Source organism: Ambystoma mexicanum, chromosome 6p (assembly GCF_040938575.1).
Source record: "Ambystoma mexicanum isolate Mex_15411 chromosome 6p, UKY_AmexF1_1, whole genome shotgun sequence".
Taxonomy (NCBI): domain Eukaryota; kingdom Metazoa; phylum Chordata; class Amphibia; order Caudata; family Ambystomatidae; genus Ambystoma; species Ambystoma mexicanum.
This window is the reverse complement of record NC_090935.1, coordinates 774,648,041-774,666,320: the sequence shown is the minus strand read 5'-3', so window position 1 is coordinate 774,666,320 and position 18,280 is coordinate 774,648,041. Positions and strand designations below refer to the sequence as shown.

The 18,280-nt window shown below is 48.0% G+C and overlaps 1 protein-coding gene across 1 annotated transcript in view; it reads left to right on the top strand.

Annotated features, from left to right (window-relative positions):
- The window catches only part of SKIC3 (SKI3 subunit of superkiller complex), a 2,336,627-nt gene that overhangs the window by 772,704 nt on the left and 1,545,643 nt on the right, over positions 1-18,280 (top strand). The window contains exon 17 of the mRNA XM_069627646.1: positions 5,460-5,713. Coding sequence (XP_069483747.1) covers positions 5,460-5,713 — 254 coding nt within the window. The remainder of the gene's footprint in view (positions 1-5,459; positions 5,714-18,280) is intronic.

Genomic DNA, 18,280 nt, shown 5'->3' with positions numbered 1-18,280 from the left:
TTTTCTCTACAGCCATGACCCCTTTTTTTAAGATCCACAATAGACTTGACTAGGTCAGAGGCGCTGCCTTTGATGTCTTTTTTCAACTCCTGCAGCATTGCCAGCAGATCTGACTTTCGTATAGGTGTGTCATCAGACTCTCATGAGCCCTCTGGTGGAGGGGGGTGTATCTGAACAGTCGCCTGTTGCTGGTTGCATTTGTGCGTCTCTGCGGATTCCATCAGGGCTTTAATATCTCCGGATGCTGATTCCTTCAGTTTCGTTGCTTGTTTGGCCATTTTTGTCTATGCGGGGGATATGGGGTGTACCCAGTTGTTGTTTCTATATTGGGGGGTGCCTTTATCGTAGCCTGTGGTTTCGGTTATTGCCTTCACTGATCTAGCTTCACCCTGGGTTTTTGTGGGTACTTTGCCGGCTTGCAATGGTGGGGGCGGCCCTCTCGGCCTGATGTGTGGTCACACTTCTGCGTTATAGATGCTACTGGAGTTGAGCATATGCGGTCCAAGATCTGCCAACCACCTACTGAGCCATGCTTGTTGCTCAGCCCTGTTCCTCTATAGATGCTTTCCAGCAGGTTAGGAGGGCATCTGCAGGAGCTCCCTGTCTGTCCTGCCATGACAGGGGTGGCGTTTGCCTATCCACCACTGATGGGCTTCCGGGGTTGCCCTCGCTTATTCTTGCCCCCTAAGGAGTTTTCAATTGCCCAGGATCTGTGCTAGGAGCATGCCTTGGTGTTTCTTTCCTGCATTGGGCGCTTGGGATCATGTGGTGTTCTGTGAGCCTTTCATTTTGCTGCTCAGCAGGGTTGCCTTCATATGCCGTATGAGCTGAGCCTTTACGGTCACTTTCTATTCTTTTCCCCAATTAACGCTTGCTCTCCCATGCCGCGTACATGGACCCCCTGTTTGCTGCTTTTGTCTTGCTGGCCGGCTCTATGGGGACTCAGAGCTGCCCTGGGTACCCCAGTCCTTCCCTGCGGCACGTTTGTGGCGTTCCGGCTGGGGGCACGGGTGATTTTCACATTCCGCCTTCCCGATGCATTTGTCTCGGCTGTGTTACCTCGTATTATCTTATCCCGGCCGCCCCCAGCGCCTCCTTACTGGGCTCTTCCTGCGTGCACATGTGCCTTCTGACCGTGCTCCGGTCACCGGTTTCTCGTTCGAAGTCCTCCTGCCCTTGTGTGGGGTGGGGAGGGCTTCGCTCTGCAGTGAACTTTGCCTCCGTCCGGTGAACCGGAGCGCGCCGCAGCCGTCAGCAGGCATCCCACGATGGGGTACTTCCTTCCTCTTCAGGGCCATGTCATTTTGCCCGCTTCTCTGCTCCCTCCTTCTCCAGGCACGTTCCAACGACTCTGTCTCTCGTCCTGGCCACCTTATTGGCAGGGCATCTGCTACACGCCCGAACTCTCACTCATAGCTCCTCCGAGGGGACTCCTAGCACCTCAGTTTTAAACAGCTGACTCCCCAGGCATTCCAACACCCGTAGATCTAGGGACTCGGAGCTCACCGAGAAGGCATCCGTTGACGTCCTTGGCTGGCGACGCCCCGGTGCTGTCCATCTTTAAGTGCTTATCAGAGGAATGTTCATACTTCAAAATTCCACTGGTGACACCATTTCTAAAGGGGCTCACCAATTTGTTCCCACATCTCTGTTCCAGGTTCCAATTTGGGATCTTAATTTGGTTCTAAAATGTCTGATGTGTGCACCTTTTGAACCTTTACATTCATGTCCCTTAAGGTTGTTAACCTTTAAAACGATTGTATTGGTAGCTTTGACATCAGCCCGTAGAGTGAACGAGTTGCATGCACTTTCGTCCAAGCCACCTTTACTATCTTCCACAAGGATAGGGTTGTACTAAGGGTTAAACCTTCAATTTTAACCCAAAATCATTTCTGATTTCCACATAGGACAAAAAATAGTTTTGCCTTGTTTCTATCCCTCCGCCACCTCATCCTAGCAAGGAGGAGGAGAGATCACATAGGTTGGACCCTCGTAGAGCTTTAAGCTTTTTTATATATAGACTGTCAAAACTCTGTATTGATGATCAGCTTTTCATTGGCTATACAGGCCAAAAACTGGGTCAGGCTGTCTCTAAGCAGACCTTATCCAGATGGATCATTCTGTCCATTTCAGAATGTTACAGGTTGGCAGGAAAGGATCCTCTGTAAGGTTTAAGGGCCCATTCCTCCATGGGCATGGCTACCTTTACAGCCCTGTAAAGCTGTGTGTCTATACAAATATTTGTGAAGAGGCAAAGTGGTCTACTATCTACACGTTCACAAAGCATTACTGACTGGAATCTTCCCTCGGTCAGGATGGTAGCTTTGGTAAAGCAGTCCTGCACTCGATTCATGAAAACCTTTAAAATCAAATTCTACCCACTCCTCCAAATCAAATACTGCTTTGTGAGTCTATCAAAGATGAGGAATATGTGGGAGGACACAATTCATTCAAAGAACAAGTTCTTTCGACTGGATGTTCCTCCCACGTATTACTCATTGCCCTCCCAGCATACCCCACAGTAGAATTTCCCATGCTATTACAGGTTCTGTTCCTTCAAGGTTGTATACAGTCATTCCTGTGCTTATGCAGGTATTTCTGCTGTAAGAGAAAAAACAGAACTGAAGCCGACAGGCGCTGCACGTGATATATATGCCTTTGATGACATCATCCTCGAGACGGAGGCCCTCGAAGAGACATCGAGTCGACGCCATCGACGCACTGTGCCCTCTGCCGAAAAAGAAATTCCGAAGCAGCTGAAGCTGTATATCGAATATCAAAGATGAGGAATACGTGGATGGAACATCCAGTCGAAAGAACATTACCAAGGGTAAGTAACTTGTTCTTCTCCCAGTTGTGGCATGCACACATTAGTGGCACTGAGCTAGGAAAGCTGGTGTGTGTGGAATGGGTGCTGGATCATACATGCATGGGCTGCGGTATCCCTACAGGCTTTCAATGGGTCCGTATATCTCAGGGGTTTGCACTAGGGGGCCGTAGACTACCAGCACAAGTCACCACGGTGAAGAACATGTGCATTTCTTTGAAAAGAAACGTTCACAATGGCCAGCCTGGCTCAGATACTCAAAGCTCTTTCTGAAGAACTTGATTAGTTTCTTTTGACCTTTAAGATGCATATTTCCAATTGCCCATCATTGTCCACAAAAGACATTAACCAACGAATCGTCATGGGAAAGGAACATTACCACTTTACCTCTGTACACCAAGTGTCCTGTTAGTGGCTGCCCACTTTGGGAAAGGACTGATTGTGCATTTCCATCCCTTGATGACTAACTGCTGAAAGCAAAACTACCAGATGTGTACTGCCTGCATCTCAGGAAGACGTGCATTCTTTAGTTTTTCTGGGGTATGCCATGATCTTCAGAGAATCCCCTTCCATTTGCTTATCTCCATCCAGATGAGTTCACTTTTCCCAGGCTCCCTCTCTGGGTAGAATCACTTCCCCTGAGGGAAAAGGGCTGCCTGATGCCTAACCCTAAGTGATGACAGCATGCCTTTCCTTTCTCCCTTGAGGTTGACCTTTTACATTTATGGGTGATGAAAATATTTTCTCTGCCTGTATCCACCTGCTTTATTTTTGCATCTGTTCAGTCACTCATTGCCTCTCCCTCTCCCAGGTTGTGACTGCCCTCCCCCATAGAATCATAGTCCCCTGTGGCCCCAATCTCCAAAACCGCCCAGAGCCAGGAATACAACCAGAACCCATCCTGGAGTGCAAGCAAGCCTGAATGCTTGCCTCGCTCTGTGAGCCGGGAGAAGGAATGACATAGCCAAGGAAAATACCAGTACTGTGCTGAGTTCTTGGGATTTTGAGAAAGGGAGCAGCAGAGAAATACTTGGGAGCAAGGAAAGCAGACTGTGAGACTCCAGTGTTTATTTAGGACCCTGTTTGTGGAGAGAATGGGCAACTTTAAGGGACGTGAGACCGAATGCTCCATCCTACCACTCTGGTTTGTAGCCTCTGTAATGTTTACTTAGTCCCTACCTGGTTTATCCAACTTGTTCCCTGCTGAGTGCTGACTGGCAGCAGTCCAAAACTACCAAAATACCTCTCTGTGAGGTTTGTGTCTGAGTAGTCCTGCTGCAAGGCCAGATTTTTCTTAACATTTACCCCGTTCTTATCATTGGGCTTGTCTATAACATTGGGGCACCACGTAGAATCAGGACCAGTATCGTTTTCAGCAAGGCTGATTACTGGTCTTCAACTTTTTTTAAAATCCCATTGGGGACTAACCTGTGTTCCTTAAATACAGGTCCTGTAAAGCACCTACATTTTAAGAGATATAAAGTATGTTGTCATGTATGCATTTGTGTGGACATTCCTTTAATAAAATAGATTGTACTTTCTTGTCTAGTGTGCAGCCATCTTGCGAGGTAACTTGTTTGTTCAACCACAACTACCAATAAGTGAGCACAGGAAGCAAAAAAAATGCCTGCTTGACAGGCTAATGCCAGCTCATCTGAGTTTGGAGATTCCTCTGAACCAAGTACTTTAGGACTACTGCTCCTCAATAACTTCAAAAGATCCTGCTCTACTCCAAGGTTATCGCAAGGCTAACTTACCAGTGGCTTAGTTGCCACTAAATAATTCAGCGGTAATATTTTTAGCTAAGATCGGCAAAGCTTTTGTCTGGGTGCAGATTCTAAGGTGGAAGCTCCTGTGAGACAAAATACCCTCCTCGTTTTGAATTCACTGCTTGATATATTGTTCTCTGTATCACAATTTCAAGATGATGCCATGGTTGGGATGCAACTATTATTTCCCTGTTACAGTTATTTTCTAATCACAGCAACTCTGCTAGCTTAGTTTGGCTGAGAGCCCACCCAGAAACCTGGAGGTTCATGTTCAATTCCTGGCAAAGAGGATACAGACTTCATACGTCTGAGCTTGCGAGTAAAGGTAAAAGATAAAGCTGAGGGGCAAAGGAGTGCCATTAAGTTCTGCAGTAATAACATCCATTATTTCATTGTCGGAGACAATTCAGTTTGTATTGGTGTGCCCCAACCTCATTACTAATTAATAGTCTGTATGTAACATTATGTTGTCATGTAGCACTCCTTCCAACTGTATCATTAAAATGAAATACTATTTACTGTTCCATACTTCAAAGGGAAAATAAAAGAGGACCTATACTTTGAAGGGAAACTAAAAGAGGTCCTACTGATACGTTTTTCAGCATAACGACCACCTTAAATGAGGTTGACCTTTAATGAGGATAAAAGATTTATAAAGGTTCCCTCAAAGTGATGTATTTGGGATCCTCTACATGAAAGTGGGTGTATGTTAAGCATTAGGAATGTATTAATTCTGGAGAGCTATTGTAAAAACTTTAGAACATTCTCTTCATAAATTGCATTGTGTAAATGAGATTAGTGACTATAATGTATAACTCTTTATTCTTAAGCGGTATATGTTGCTAATAAAAACCTTTGTGTAGTTTTCAGGCAGCATTACGGGCAGACCCAAAGGATTCAAATTGCTGGGAATGTCTAGGGGAGGCATATTTGAGCAGAGGAGGACACACAACCGCTTTGAAGTCGTTCACAAAAGCCAGTGAGCTAAACCCAGAGTCAATATACAGTATTTATAAGGTGGCAGCTATCAAACAGATCCTTGGAAAATATAAAGAGTCTATCACTGAATACCACCATATAATCGAGAAGTCCAAAGAATATGTTCCTGCACTGAAAGGTATGACATTAAAAAATATTGTTTCCTTCTTGGATCTTTCTTCATCTTGTCTTAGATGTTTCGTGTCAAATGTGAAATAACTATACTCTCACTCTTTACATTTTTCTTCCTATGCGCATTTTGTCATAGGGGCTCATTCTAATGGACTCCTTCCTCCCACAGATGCCTCATCTATCTCCACGCATCAGCTACTTTTCTGAAACTTTTCTGATGCCAGACATAACATCAGGGTCAGTATATATAGAGGTGCTGCAACCTGTTACCTCAGCTCATTTTTTCTGTGCACACTGCTTGCTATTAGGAACACCGCTCTTGACTGTACTCGTATCCCGAATTTGTTGTTGCGTGTCTCGTTTTCATTGCAATGCAAAATCTGTCTAGGTCTTCGGGGTTCAAACCCTGCGTAGATTACTGGAGTCAGATGTACGTGTAGGACCCGCACGGCATATGCTATACTGCCTTGGTGAACGACTGTGTGCCAATCGATGCACCCGAAGGAGCTTTGAGCATGTGAAGCAAAACTCTTCACCTTCTTCCGCAAAGAGAAAGATGATAAGCGGCTCCGTTCAGGGTCCCCGGGCATGGACCGTGGCACAGAGGAGCAGTCCCCTGTCTGAAAGGACAAAATGAAACAGCAGTGCCACAAGAGGTCGAGATCACCTGGTGGTTCTCCACAGCATGACTCTACATCTTCGAAGAAGAGGAGCCAACACTCCAAGGAGGGCCATGAGGAAGAGGCCCCGCAGGTACCTCTCCTACCCATTCCTCTACTCCAGAGGAATGAGGCACGTTTCCGAATGAAGCTGCTAGACTTCTTCGCCAAGGTCCTGATGCCGCATTCTGAGGTCACACCATCAGCGATGTGTCTGCTTCAGCCATGGTGCTGACCGCTTCGGTCAAGTCGATGGATCCCACCGCACTTGGTAGAGACAGTAGGGAATCCGCCATGAGACACAACAAGATTGCAGCAAAGGGGCACAACCCTCCGTCTTTGGATGTCGGTCCCCTGGCCTATGGACCTGGTCCAGCAGCGCTGACGATGCTGGAGTCACAAAGGAGTTGCTCCTGCTCCCCAGAAGGGCATATATGTCCCAGTTAGAGGACATTTAGGATGAGGAGGAGGTGATCCTGGTCCTTTCCTGCTGGAGCACTTCCACCCCAGAAAAATGAGAGACTTCCTAGAGGAGTTTTATGGAGAACAGGGTGACTTGGTGGACCTGGCAGCTCACTTGCGGGAAGCTTGTGTCCTGGAAACCTTGCAAGAGGTTGACATGATCCCTGCTGCCATACCTGGCAAACGACAGACAGCTTTCCATTGCCTGATGGCGAAGATAGTCAACAACTTAGGCTGTCTGCCTCTTCACGTCCTAAGGTGCAGTATGACCGGTATGTTATCTTGGATGAGTGTTCTAAAAGGGAGACTTTGCTGCCTTTCACTCAGACAGTAGAGGAGCGAGTGATGGAACTGTGGGCCAAGCCGGCGTCAGTTCTTATGGTAGGCTGCGACCTGGCCAAAAAGCACAGGCCGGCCCCTTTGGACTACTTGATTATTTCTGCCCATGCTTCCCACAAGAGTTTGGTGGTACAGGCTGCTATAGTGAACCTTAAGGCCACCTCATTTGCATCCTGATATGGAGAACAAAAGTTTGAAGACGTGGGGCAGGAGGATTTTCGGCTCTTAGATCCTGGCTCTCCGATTCGTCAATGCCTCTTGTGCCTTGACCACATTTTCTTTTGGCCTGTGGTCAGTGATGGCTGGGGTGGCTGAGCACATCCCCGAAGGCGAGATGCGGGACAGTTTTGAAGACGGAAAGGAATCCTCCTGATAGATTTTGCAGTATGGCCTGGACACTGCAGACTGTGTTGCTATGGCCACCAGCACTATCCTGCAGAGTTTTTTCTTGGCTGGGCACATCTGGGTCTGCTGCTGACTTCCAGAAAAAGCCTCTGGACATGCCCTTCAATGGCATGAACTTGTTCGGCACTAAGGCCAATGAGTCGCTCCAGAAATGTGAAGCCTCTAAGTCGCTAGGGCTAGTGGTGCCGCAACAGTGACCCACGAGCCTGGCGGGTAGGGGCAGGGATTTTTGCCCCTTTGCTGCTTATGTCCGGAGATGTAGAGGTCAAGCACCCTCAGCAGGCAATGACAACATTCGCGCTACAGCGGCTGGGGCCATGGTGCACTTAGAGGAGACTCTTCCACTGCCACGGTGCACTCCGCAGCCCCCGACAGCGAAGCATCTCTGAATTGGACTTCTGCCATTTATCCTCTGTGGGAGGCAGAATATCCCTATTTGGCAAGGAATAGTGAAATACCACCTCAGATGACTGGGCCTTACAGGTCATCCAGGAGGATACTGAATTCATTATGCCTCTCATCCTCCAGACCACCTCCCTTGCCTCCGGAGCCTCTCTTACAGGTGGAGATCTGTTAGCTTCTGGCAAAAGGGGCCATAGAGACGGTACCCTGCTTGATACAAGGCAGGGGTTGGTACTCAACATACTTTCTGGTGCCGAAGGAGGACGGAGGTTGGAGACCTATCCTGGATCTGCAGCTTCTGAACCTGTACTTGCGCAAGGACAAGGTGGTCACTGTGACTCAGACTCTGGACTTCAATGAGTGGCTAGTCTCCCAGAGTTTCTAGGATGCCTACTTCCATGGGGCTAACCACAAGAGGCACAGGAAGTACCTGAAATTCTGAGTGGGGACTGTAATTTCCAGTTTAAAATCCCCCCTTTGGTTCTTTCTTCGGTACCCATGGTTTTGACCAAGCTACTAGCAGTAGTGGCGGCTCGCATCAGGAGGCAAAGGCATTCATGTCTTTCCCTACCTGGACGACGGGCTTGTTCGAGCCTGCTCAGCAGATCTAGCATTGGCACACCTGTATCAGATGTGCAGTCTATTGCAGAGCTTGGGCTTCTCCCCGAACTTCAGGAAGTCTCAAGTTTCCCTAGCACAGTCCCTACGATTAGTCAATGTGGTCTTGGACACTCGCCTGGGACAGAGTTTGCCACATGAGGACAGATGGGTGAACATCTTCAAGATGGTCCAGGTTTTCCAACCTCGGATGACCGTTCCAGCCTTAGCTTTTCTGCGCTTTCTGGGTCTTATAGCATCATGCATCTTGGTGGTGCCAGAAACCTGCCTGCGCATGGGGTTGCTACAGTGGCTTCTGAGCACACAATAGTCAGTTTCAGGGACGAACTTCAGTCCTTCTACTGGTCTCGGAGAGTGTGTCCGGAGGCCTACAATGGGGGTCCATAAAGGACAACCTCCTGAAGGGGTCACTTTTTTCCATCAACCTTGGCCACAGGTGACACTAGTCACGGATGTGCGTCTGAAGGACTAGGGTGCTCGCTTCCAAGACCTTACGGTAAGCGGACTGTGCTCCCCATCAGAGTGGCAGGAGCACATCAATATGCTGGAGCTGCAGGCAATCAGGCTGGCCCTGGTTACTTTGCTCCCCTCTGTGAAGGGCAAGACAGTACTGGTCCTGACGGACAATACTGTAGCCATGCATTACCTCAACAAGAGGGGTGGCATGGGCTCCTTGCCTCTGTGCAGAGAGGCAATGCGATTTTGGTTCTAGGCCCTGGAGAACACTGTGTTGCTGACTGTAGCCTACCTGGCCGGCAAGGAGAATATTCTAGTGGACGCAGGAAGTTCTGGAGGAGATTTTCTCCATCTGCGGTACTCTCAAGGTGGACATCTTTTCTTTCATTGTAAACAGGCTGTGCAGGCGGTTCTGCTCCAGGGAATTTCCTCGTCGGGGAGCTCTGGGAGGGAGTGTGGGCATGCCTTGATGGTCAAATGGGACTTTGACCTGCTCTGTGTGCTCCTGTCGATCCCTGTCATTCTGTTGGTTTTCAGGAGGCTGCATCTGTTGGGGTCCACAGGACTGGGCCCTGAAAATGTCCCCAGAGTTGCTGGACATGGCCATCTGCCCTCGCTGGGGTCTTCTGCAGAAGACAGACCTCCTCTTTCACTCAAAGGGGAGGATCCTTCACCCGAACAACCACAGCCTGAACCTTCACGCCAGGCTGGTGAAAGGTTGAGATATAAGGACTGGGATTTGCCAGACGATGTTCTGGACGTGCGCCTCTCTGCAACAAGACCCTCCACCACATCCATTTATGCCTGCAGGTGGCGTACATTTTCGGCATTGTGCCGGGAAAGGATCAGGACCATTTTACTTTCTCCACTGCCACTGTCAGAATTTTCTCTCTTTGCCTGGGTGGTCTTACAGATTAGTACTGTAAAGGAGGAGCCAAATGCCTCTACCGGAAGTTCCACCCCTATTCTGCCCATATGTTGGAAGCCGGAAATTGCAATATGCATGACGCCAGTAATGGTACCTATCCCGCACAGAATCCTTGAAGCAAGTTATCCATTCAGAAGCCCTACATAATGTGCCCATGAAGAAATGACAGGAGGTCCTTGAAGAAGTGTGAAGCGGTGAAGTTAAGAGCCTGGTGACCTCACATGAAGCAAACATGACGCACCAAGAAGAGATGCTGAAGAAGAAAGTATATGGACCTTATAGATTCTGATGACGAAATAAAGAATTGAGTGACATATCATGTACGGAAAGAAGAATGCACGTACAAAAAGCACTGAAGAAAATGCAAACCGTTTAATAAATGTACAGATGATGAAACGCAAGTGGACTAAGTGATCACGAAGGCTGGCTATACGCAGTGAATAGACTGCAGGCGGTGCCGTCAAAATATATATATGTATAGAATCTGGATGTTCCACGTAGTGTTTTAAGCAAACTAGGACCCCATGAACAGAAGGGCTGAAAGTATTGCGCAGTAGAAGAAAACCACTGACAATGAAGGAATAAACGAGAAGGCTTGTCTGGCCCGATGTCAAGGGTTGGGGCAGCCAAGAAACTGGTTATCTATTCAAGAAGATACAATGAACGTGAGAAGCGAGACGAGCTCCTGTTGAGGTGCAATGGAAAAAAAACTATGAGTGCCAGGTTTTATTAATTTAATAGTGTTAAAGACGAAAGAGCGAGCTCGAGCAGTCTCCTGTCACATGATCTAGATGGTAACAGACTTTGGGCACGCTACACCGAGACTTGAAGACCGTGCTCACATTCCCTTCTATTCTCAGGAGCGGTGATACTTTGCAAAACCGAGTTCAAAGCCAAATTGAACGGCAGACAGTAGGAGTGATGATGGATGATGGGCTAATTGGGTGGGGAGGCATGACCAAGCCAACCCTCCAGCACCTGCGAGACCAGCTTGCGTGCTGCTTGCGAGTGGAATATTCCAGAAGGGTACAAGCGTGCAAACCAATTGTAAAGGGCCACATAGCAAAGAGTCCTATAGTTTGAAAGCCAATGAAATGTTGGGTATTTTATGACAGCGAAGATGACTTGCACTAGGGGTGGGCATAGCTGTCCACCTGACTAGAGAGACCCAATCACAATCCTATCCCCAATAGACAGTACACCTGGATGTTCCCCATAGACCAACCGCAATCCCAGTTCGGTTTTTCATCCTTTGCCACTTAGTTTGACGTTAATGATGACAAGTCTTTACTATATAACTGTGTTTTTTCATGTAACTCGTTGAGAGACTTGAGCGAACGTCCGTTGATGTCCGTTGTACTCCCTGTTTTAGATAACTGCAAATAAAAGAGCTAAGTTTTGCCAACTTCCTGAGTCGGTCTTATTATTTGTGTCAGAGTAAATTCTAGATCCCCATCCATCCCAGATAGTGATACATTGCTTAAAGGGCCTACGGGTTCAGTATAGTGAAAGGTTATCTTACAACCATTTCTGTCTTCAAGAGAACCCCGGAGCAGGGATCTTTCACGATCTCCACAGTCATTGAATTCCTGAAGGTTCTTTCCAATATGTTTCCCTCACAGCAGTTTGTTGTTCCAGCACAGGATTTAAATTTAGTGTTGACATTTTTAATGAGCGCACCGTTTGAGCCTCTTCATTCTTGTCCTTTAAGACTGCTTACCCTTTGATTTCCATCACTTCCGCTCGATGGGTGAGTGAGCTCCAGGCATTGTCGGTTAATCCTCCCTACTTGGTTTTCTCAAAGGAAAATGCGACGTTCAGAGTTAGACCTTCTTTCCTGCCGAAGGTGGCCTTAGATTTTCATCTCCCACAAAAGATCCATCTGCCTGTCTTTTTTCCACTGTCATCCTTCCATGGCAAAGGAGCATTTCCATCGGCTGGGTCTTGTGCGGGCTTTCAAATTCTCTTTCTCCCGGAAAAGGAGGAACAGAACAGATGAACACATTTTCATTGGTTACCCGGGTGCCCGAGCTTGCAGGGCTGGCACTGAACAGGCCCTATCTTTGAGGAACATTGTGCATCTCAGAATGCTATTATCTGGCAGGCAAGGAGGTTGATGAAGGTTGCAGGGTTAACTCCACCAGAGGGTTGGCCACCGCCTTGGCTCTGCAATGCAGAGTGCCTGTTCTGCATATTTGCATAGCAGTTACGTGGGTGATAGTCAACTGCCCAGCTATCTGACTTGGCCAAAGACAGGGAAGAATTGTGTCCTTATTACTAAAGTCAGGATTAATGCCATATGGTTTAAAAGGATTACTGCAACGTGGACGGGAAATACATCCATTAATAAAATCTGCAAGATTTGCAATGTGGCAAATGAAGACCTACTGCACGTGGTATTTTTTTGCCCTGCAAATGTAATACCCCGTCAGCACTTCTAATCCTGTTGCTGAAAGCTGAAATCTTAGGCAATGTAAACATGCGCTCCTTTTTCTTGTAAAAAGCGGAATCACCTTTAATAGCATATATGTTGTTGAGTTTTCTCAGAGTTTCCCTGAGAATTGGAGACTCTTTTAGTAAATGCTGTTGTTACACCTGGGATTCATTGTTTTAACATGTTCTTATTGATTACTGCATTGATAAAGATGGCTGTATTGTATTATAGGATTGATGGAATAAACTTTATACTATACCACCATACCATACCATACCTATGTCTGGTCATGGCGCTCGTTTTGGCGAAGCTGTCCTTCAGAGTTTTCTGGTTTAGGTGGTGTCCTTGCTACCCTCCCTCCTCCATGTCCTCGGACTGGTTTGGGAGTCTATCCAATGAGGCGATGAGGTTAGCTAGTACATCTTAGTTTTGTGGTCCCCCAGCTTCAGAGTGCTAGGGAAAAAGGGTGGAAATGAGGTCACATGGCGCGGTGCATCTTTGCTGGCCCCGACATCATGTCCTGGGAGGAAAGGTTTGCGAAGAATCACTAGCGCTGGGAGATAGATATCATAGATGAGTAATCCTTGGGAGCAACGTCCATCAAACAGAACATTAATGAGAGGTAAATATGTTTTTTTTAAAGAGCGAAGAAAGGTCATACGAATCAGATATTCCCCTTCAGAAATGGTGGCTCAATCAGCCAACAGACCAAAGAAGAACATATAGTTGATACAGAGAAAGAAATTCCCTCCCAAGAGTGGAGTGGTCACCGGTTCAAACATCTATCTTCATCATCCTTAAGATATTCAGAAGCAGGGTATCAACAATTCAGGCAAGGTATGGGCCGGCCTCCAATGGCTACTTCGACACCTACATTTGCAACACAATCTTCAGCACAACAGTCCTCTCAAACAGCTTGCAAGGAAAGATTTTGTGATCCATGTATGGGACTTATGAGATTTCAACAAATGACAGCTATCTTTAAAACTATAATTAAGGAGGTAATCCTGAGGTGCATCTGCTGGCAGCCATCACCTGCTCAGCCTCTCGCATCTCCTTTAGTACCATTGGCTTCCCGTCCTCTACCAGTGGCCCAGCTCTTTCCACCTGTGAGTGTATCTATGGCATCAGTGGCACCACCACAGCCGCTGAAACCTATGGAGCCTCAATCGCAGTTGCCTCCATTGACGATTGAAAGCCCTGTGCCTCCGAATTCAAGGCCTTCATAGACACTGCTACAGGAGGAACAGCCTACAGTTGAAGCAGACATTCAGCAGGGTGATACGGATGAGAAGGAACAGCTAGACATGTCAGCCTCAGCATGATCTTTCATGATTGCATGGCTTGTTGGCAGACTTTAGGTGTCCCTCTATTGTGTCAAGAACAGCCTTAAGCCGGAGTACTGGGGGAGATTCTAATGCTGAGAGCATCTAATAGATCAGGGCTTCCCCATATGAAAGATGTGGCTACATTGGTGAAAATGTTGTGGCAAAAGCCCCATTTTACACCGCCAGTAAATAAAAAGTTAGGCGCCAAGCACCGACAGATTGACAGAGTCTATATTATTAACTCACCCGCAGCCACATTCATCATTAGTAGAAGCGTCTTCACTGTACTCCAAACTGTCTGGACCAGCAGCATCATCATCTTCGTCCTTGATATCCCTTTTATCAAATGAGAACAAAACATTGGAGGCCTTTGGAAGAAAGTTTATCTTAATGCTGCCCTCCATCTGAAATAGGCCAATGTGGATGCTATATTAGCAGCGGCCAAACAAACATTTTGGAGAAATATAGCAGACTTTTTTTCTGGATCTACCAACTCTCAAGCAAGCAGCTTCCAAAGCAGGGCTAGCAGAAGCAAAGGTAGTAGCCAAGAGCTCTTGCAGTGGTCTTTAAACTGTGGGGCTGGATCACTTAGGGTGGAAAAAGGATGTCCATGGGGCGCAGGCTCTTCAAAAAAGGAGTACGCTGACTGCTTCTAATAGAAATTATATCTTGCGCGAACTCGATTCTCCAGTCACCCTTCCCACCGTTCACACAGTAGATGACGAATGGTGCACCAAAGTGCAAGAAGTGCGTACAGGAAAAATCTGCTCCAACCACAAGCCAACCCGAGCCACGCCAAACCACCACCCTCCTCTCACCCTGCGGCACCACACTCCCCATTCTCCACGCCATTTGACTTTCACCCTGTCTCAGAACTGGAAGTAGCCAACATAACCAAAAGTCTCAGGCCATCCTGATGCAAAGGAGATATTTTCCCGGCTCCCATCATCAAACACTGTGCAGAGTCACTCACACCGTTTATCATAGCCATAATCAATGCCTCCTTCTCCACAAAAACTGTTCCAGCATCGCTGAAAGAAGCATGATCCTCCACTAAAAAAAAAAAAACATGACCCCTCCATCCTTATTAACTACCGTCCCATGGTTTACCTGCGTCTTTGATGTCATCTAGTTGATTTTTTAAATCGAGCAGGGCAGTTTCCATGCCATGCCTTCTGCAGAAGCCTGACTGACGGGTGCCTAAGATGTGGTTTGCTTCAAGGTATTGTTCTACCTGAATTTAGGCTGCACGGTCGAGGATCTTTAGAATCAAGATCCTCGACCGTGCAGCCTAAATTCAGGTAGAACAATACCTTGAAGCAAACCACATCTTAGGCACCCGTCAGTCAGGCTTCTGCAGAAGGCATGGCATGGAAACTGCCCTGCTCGATTTAAAAAATCAACTAGATGACATCAAAGACGCAGGTAAACCTGCCTTGCTCCTCATGCTGGATCTCTCAGCTGCGTTTGATCCTGTCGACCATCAGTTTCTCTGCGATCAGCTCACCACCACAGCAAACTTCTCTCCTGCAGCCACTGACTGGATCAAATCCTTCCTAGCAGACAGATCCTCTCGTGCCTTCATAGACAATCATGCCGCCTCAGCCATGCCGCAATCACGCCAGTTACCAGCGGCGTCCCCCAAGGTTCTTGCCTTTCCCCGACTCCTTTTCGATCACCTGGATGTCCTCGGCATCTCCTACATGACCTATGCCGATGACACCCAAATTCTCCTCCCCTATCAGGATCTTACCGCCAAGAAACTGCTACTATCAACTCAGTCTACAACACTGTCCAAAACTACATGGCAACACACATGCTATGCTTAAACAACGATAAAACTGAGATTCTCATTGTTGGCTCCCTCACCACTCTCCGCAACTTGGATCCAGCCTTCAATTCCTTCAACATCGACGACAACCTAATCCCCATCTCACCTGCTGTCAAAACACTGGGTGTTTATCTGGACGCTTCACTCAACCTCTCATGTCAAGTTAACGCCATCTCCTCCGCTGCTGCCTACACAGCCAAACTGATCAATGCCATTAAGACTTTCCTCTCCATACCCAATCGCCTCACAATTGCCAGAGCCATCACCAGGGCCAAGCTAGACTACTGCAACACCCTCTTTGCTGGCACTTCAGAACGTAACCTCAAAAGATTACAAATCATCCAAAACAATGCCCTCAGAGCTGCCCTCGGCCTTACCAAACATGGCCACATTTCAGAAGCCAGAAAAGGCACCCATTGGCTACCGATCCAAGAGCGAATCAGCTTCAAGATCCTCTCCATCGCTCACAAGGGCCTCTCTGAAACTGCACCTGCCTACCTTTCTTAGCACGTGGAAAAATACACCCCCTCTCGCAAGATCCTCAAACTACCACTTGCTCAAAGTGCCCAGCTTCAATCGCCAATCTGCAGGAGACTCAAGCTTCCCTGTCGTCGCCGGCAAGCTGTGGTACAATCTCCCCTTGTTCTTGAGAATGGAACCCTCCTATTAGTGCTTTAGAAGGAACTTGAAAACCTGGCTTTTCGCCTAATCTCCTCAGAGCCAAGACACTGTATTAGTACTGCTGAACGTCTTGAATGTATGCCTTCTACTTTCCCCATTTACCTTTACTTGTACACCCCTTCCCCTTTCACTAATGTAACTAGCGCCTGGATACCCGAGGGTTCAGTGCACTGCTGCAAATGCAAAAAGAACATACATATGCAGTTATGGCATCTGGGAACCCAGCATCAGTGGCTCACACTGCCAGTCAAGGTATTTGTGTGGGCATGAATATGCGCTGCACTGAGTGGATGAATGCCACCAAATCTATTACAGATGTACAAGATCGTATTTTGGATTTACCATTTGAAGGCTGAGTTATTCCGTTCATCAACCGATGAAGAATTGACAAAAAAGAAAGCTAACTTGCATACAGTCAAGAAACTGACAATCCTGGTGAAGCCTTCAACAAAAAGCTTTATTTTTTCCAGGGGTCACTGTTGCACATCTGCAAAATCGCTGCGGCCTGAGACAGCGCTGACAGCCACCTCTAATATCCAGGTACAATATCCTGCTTCCTGGTCATATGGCTGGAAATATGCTGCTGTCTGGTAATCGGAATTGAAAGGGCACCCACTGAATCGAGTCCCTGTTTGCGGGACCCTTGCTGCCTGGAAAAACAGTGTGTTGTCGTGCTGCGGCTGAGGAGGTCTTGTCGTCACGCCTGGCTACCGAGTTGGAGACAGAAGCTGGAGGAGTACACGCCTGAGTCAGCCCCTGGCGGGGACCTTCTGCAACCATTGAGACCATCTGGCGTGTCAGCGCTGGTGTTCCACTGCGCTTTGGAGGCCCCCTGCCTGTGTGCACCCTGGTGGTATAAGTGCTCGGGGTCTGGGCGCTGACGCAGATCCTGTGATTCTGCTTAGAGCGGGTGGGGGGAGGGTGGGCTGCATGAGTGGAGCGGAGGATCGCCAGCATGCCTTCCATGCTGTGTTGGACCGCACAGGCGAGGACGTGGTGCCTGCTGGCGGTTTTGACTGCGGAGTAGCCCCTGTGCTGTGGTGAAGTGCCTGGTCACTAATATGCGGAGCTCGAATGCATTCCCCATTGCAGGGTTGATCCACTGTGCTCCTTGCTCATGTTGGCAGCCCGGGCCGGTCTGGAAGATACGGGATAATGCAGCTGGGCAGCAGTGGGCACTTTTAATCTCCTCCAGGAGCTGGGGTCTGGCGCCTCGGGGAAGCATGAATACGACGCCCATGGTGCACTTCCACGTTATCTCCTTGAATCTGGGCAGGTCTGGAACAGGGTAGGTGGAGTATCCCTATTTCCCATTTCCACCATCATCACAGCAGGCCGCAGAAGGACTGTGATATCCCTGACATTGGCACACAGGACAGTGGTGTGTACTACATTTGGGGCTCTCCAACTGTCAAGTGAAGAGGCGGTTGTGCTCTGGCATCGGTGGTGACGTGAGAAGGGAAGAGTAGGGCAGGCAGCGTGGACCCCTGGGACTGGCTATCCAGAGGTTGTGGGGTCCTGACCCCCCACCAGTGGGTCTGTGCTGGCAGAGTGCAGCTCAGCAGACATCTTGGAGGGTGCATCATTGATGGGCTATGTAGTTGAGGGGTAAGCCTGGGCGCTGCGTACGACTGCTAGGCAGAGAGTATTTAGGTTCTGCAGTGTGTGACATGGCTGGGCCACCTTGGGTGGCTCTGCTAAGCATGGTTAACCCCAAGAAGCAATCCAAAATGGACCAGTTTTTAAAAGCGGATCAGCCTGGACCGACGGCCGTTGCTGCTCCCGGTCCCTCAAGCATCGATGTGACCACATTAAACTATACCTTACTGGTCCTGAAGGACAGTACTAACAACTTGGGTACAAAGATAGATGCCCTCACGTGTAAAGTTGATGTCTCAGTGGTGCAAATTGAGGGAGTTATCTGGCTGCATGAGGGCCGCTGAACAGAGAATTGGTAACAGGGAAGACATGCCTGAATGGTGTAGTAGATTTTGTTTAGAGTATTGGAGTCCTCTGGGTAGTTGCCAGAGA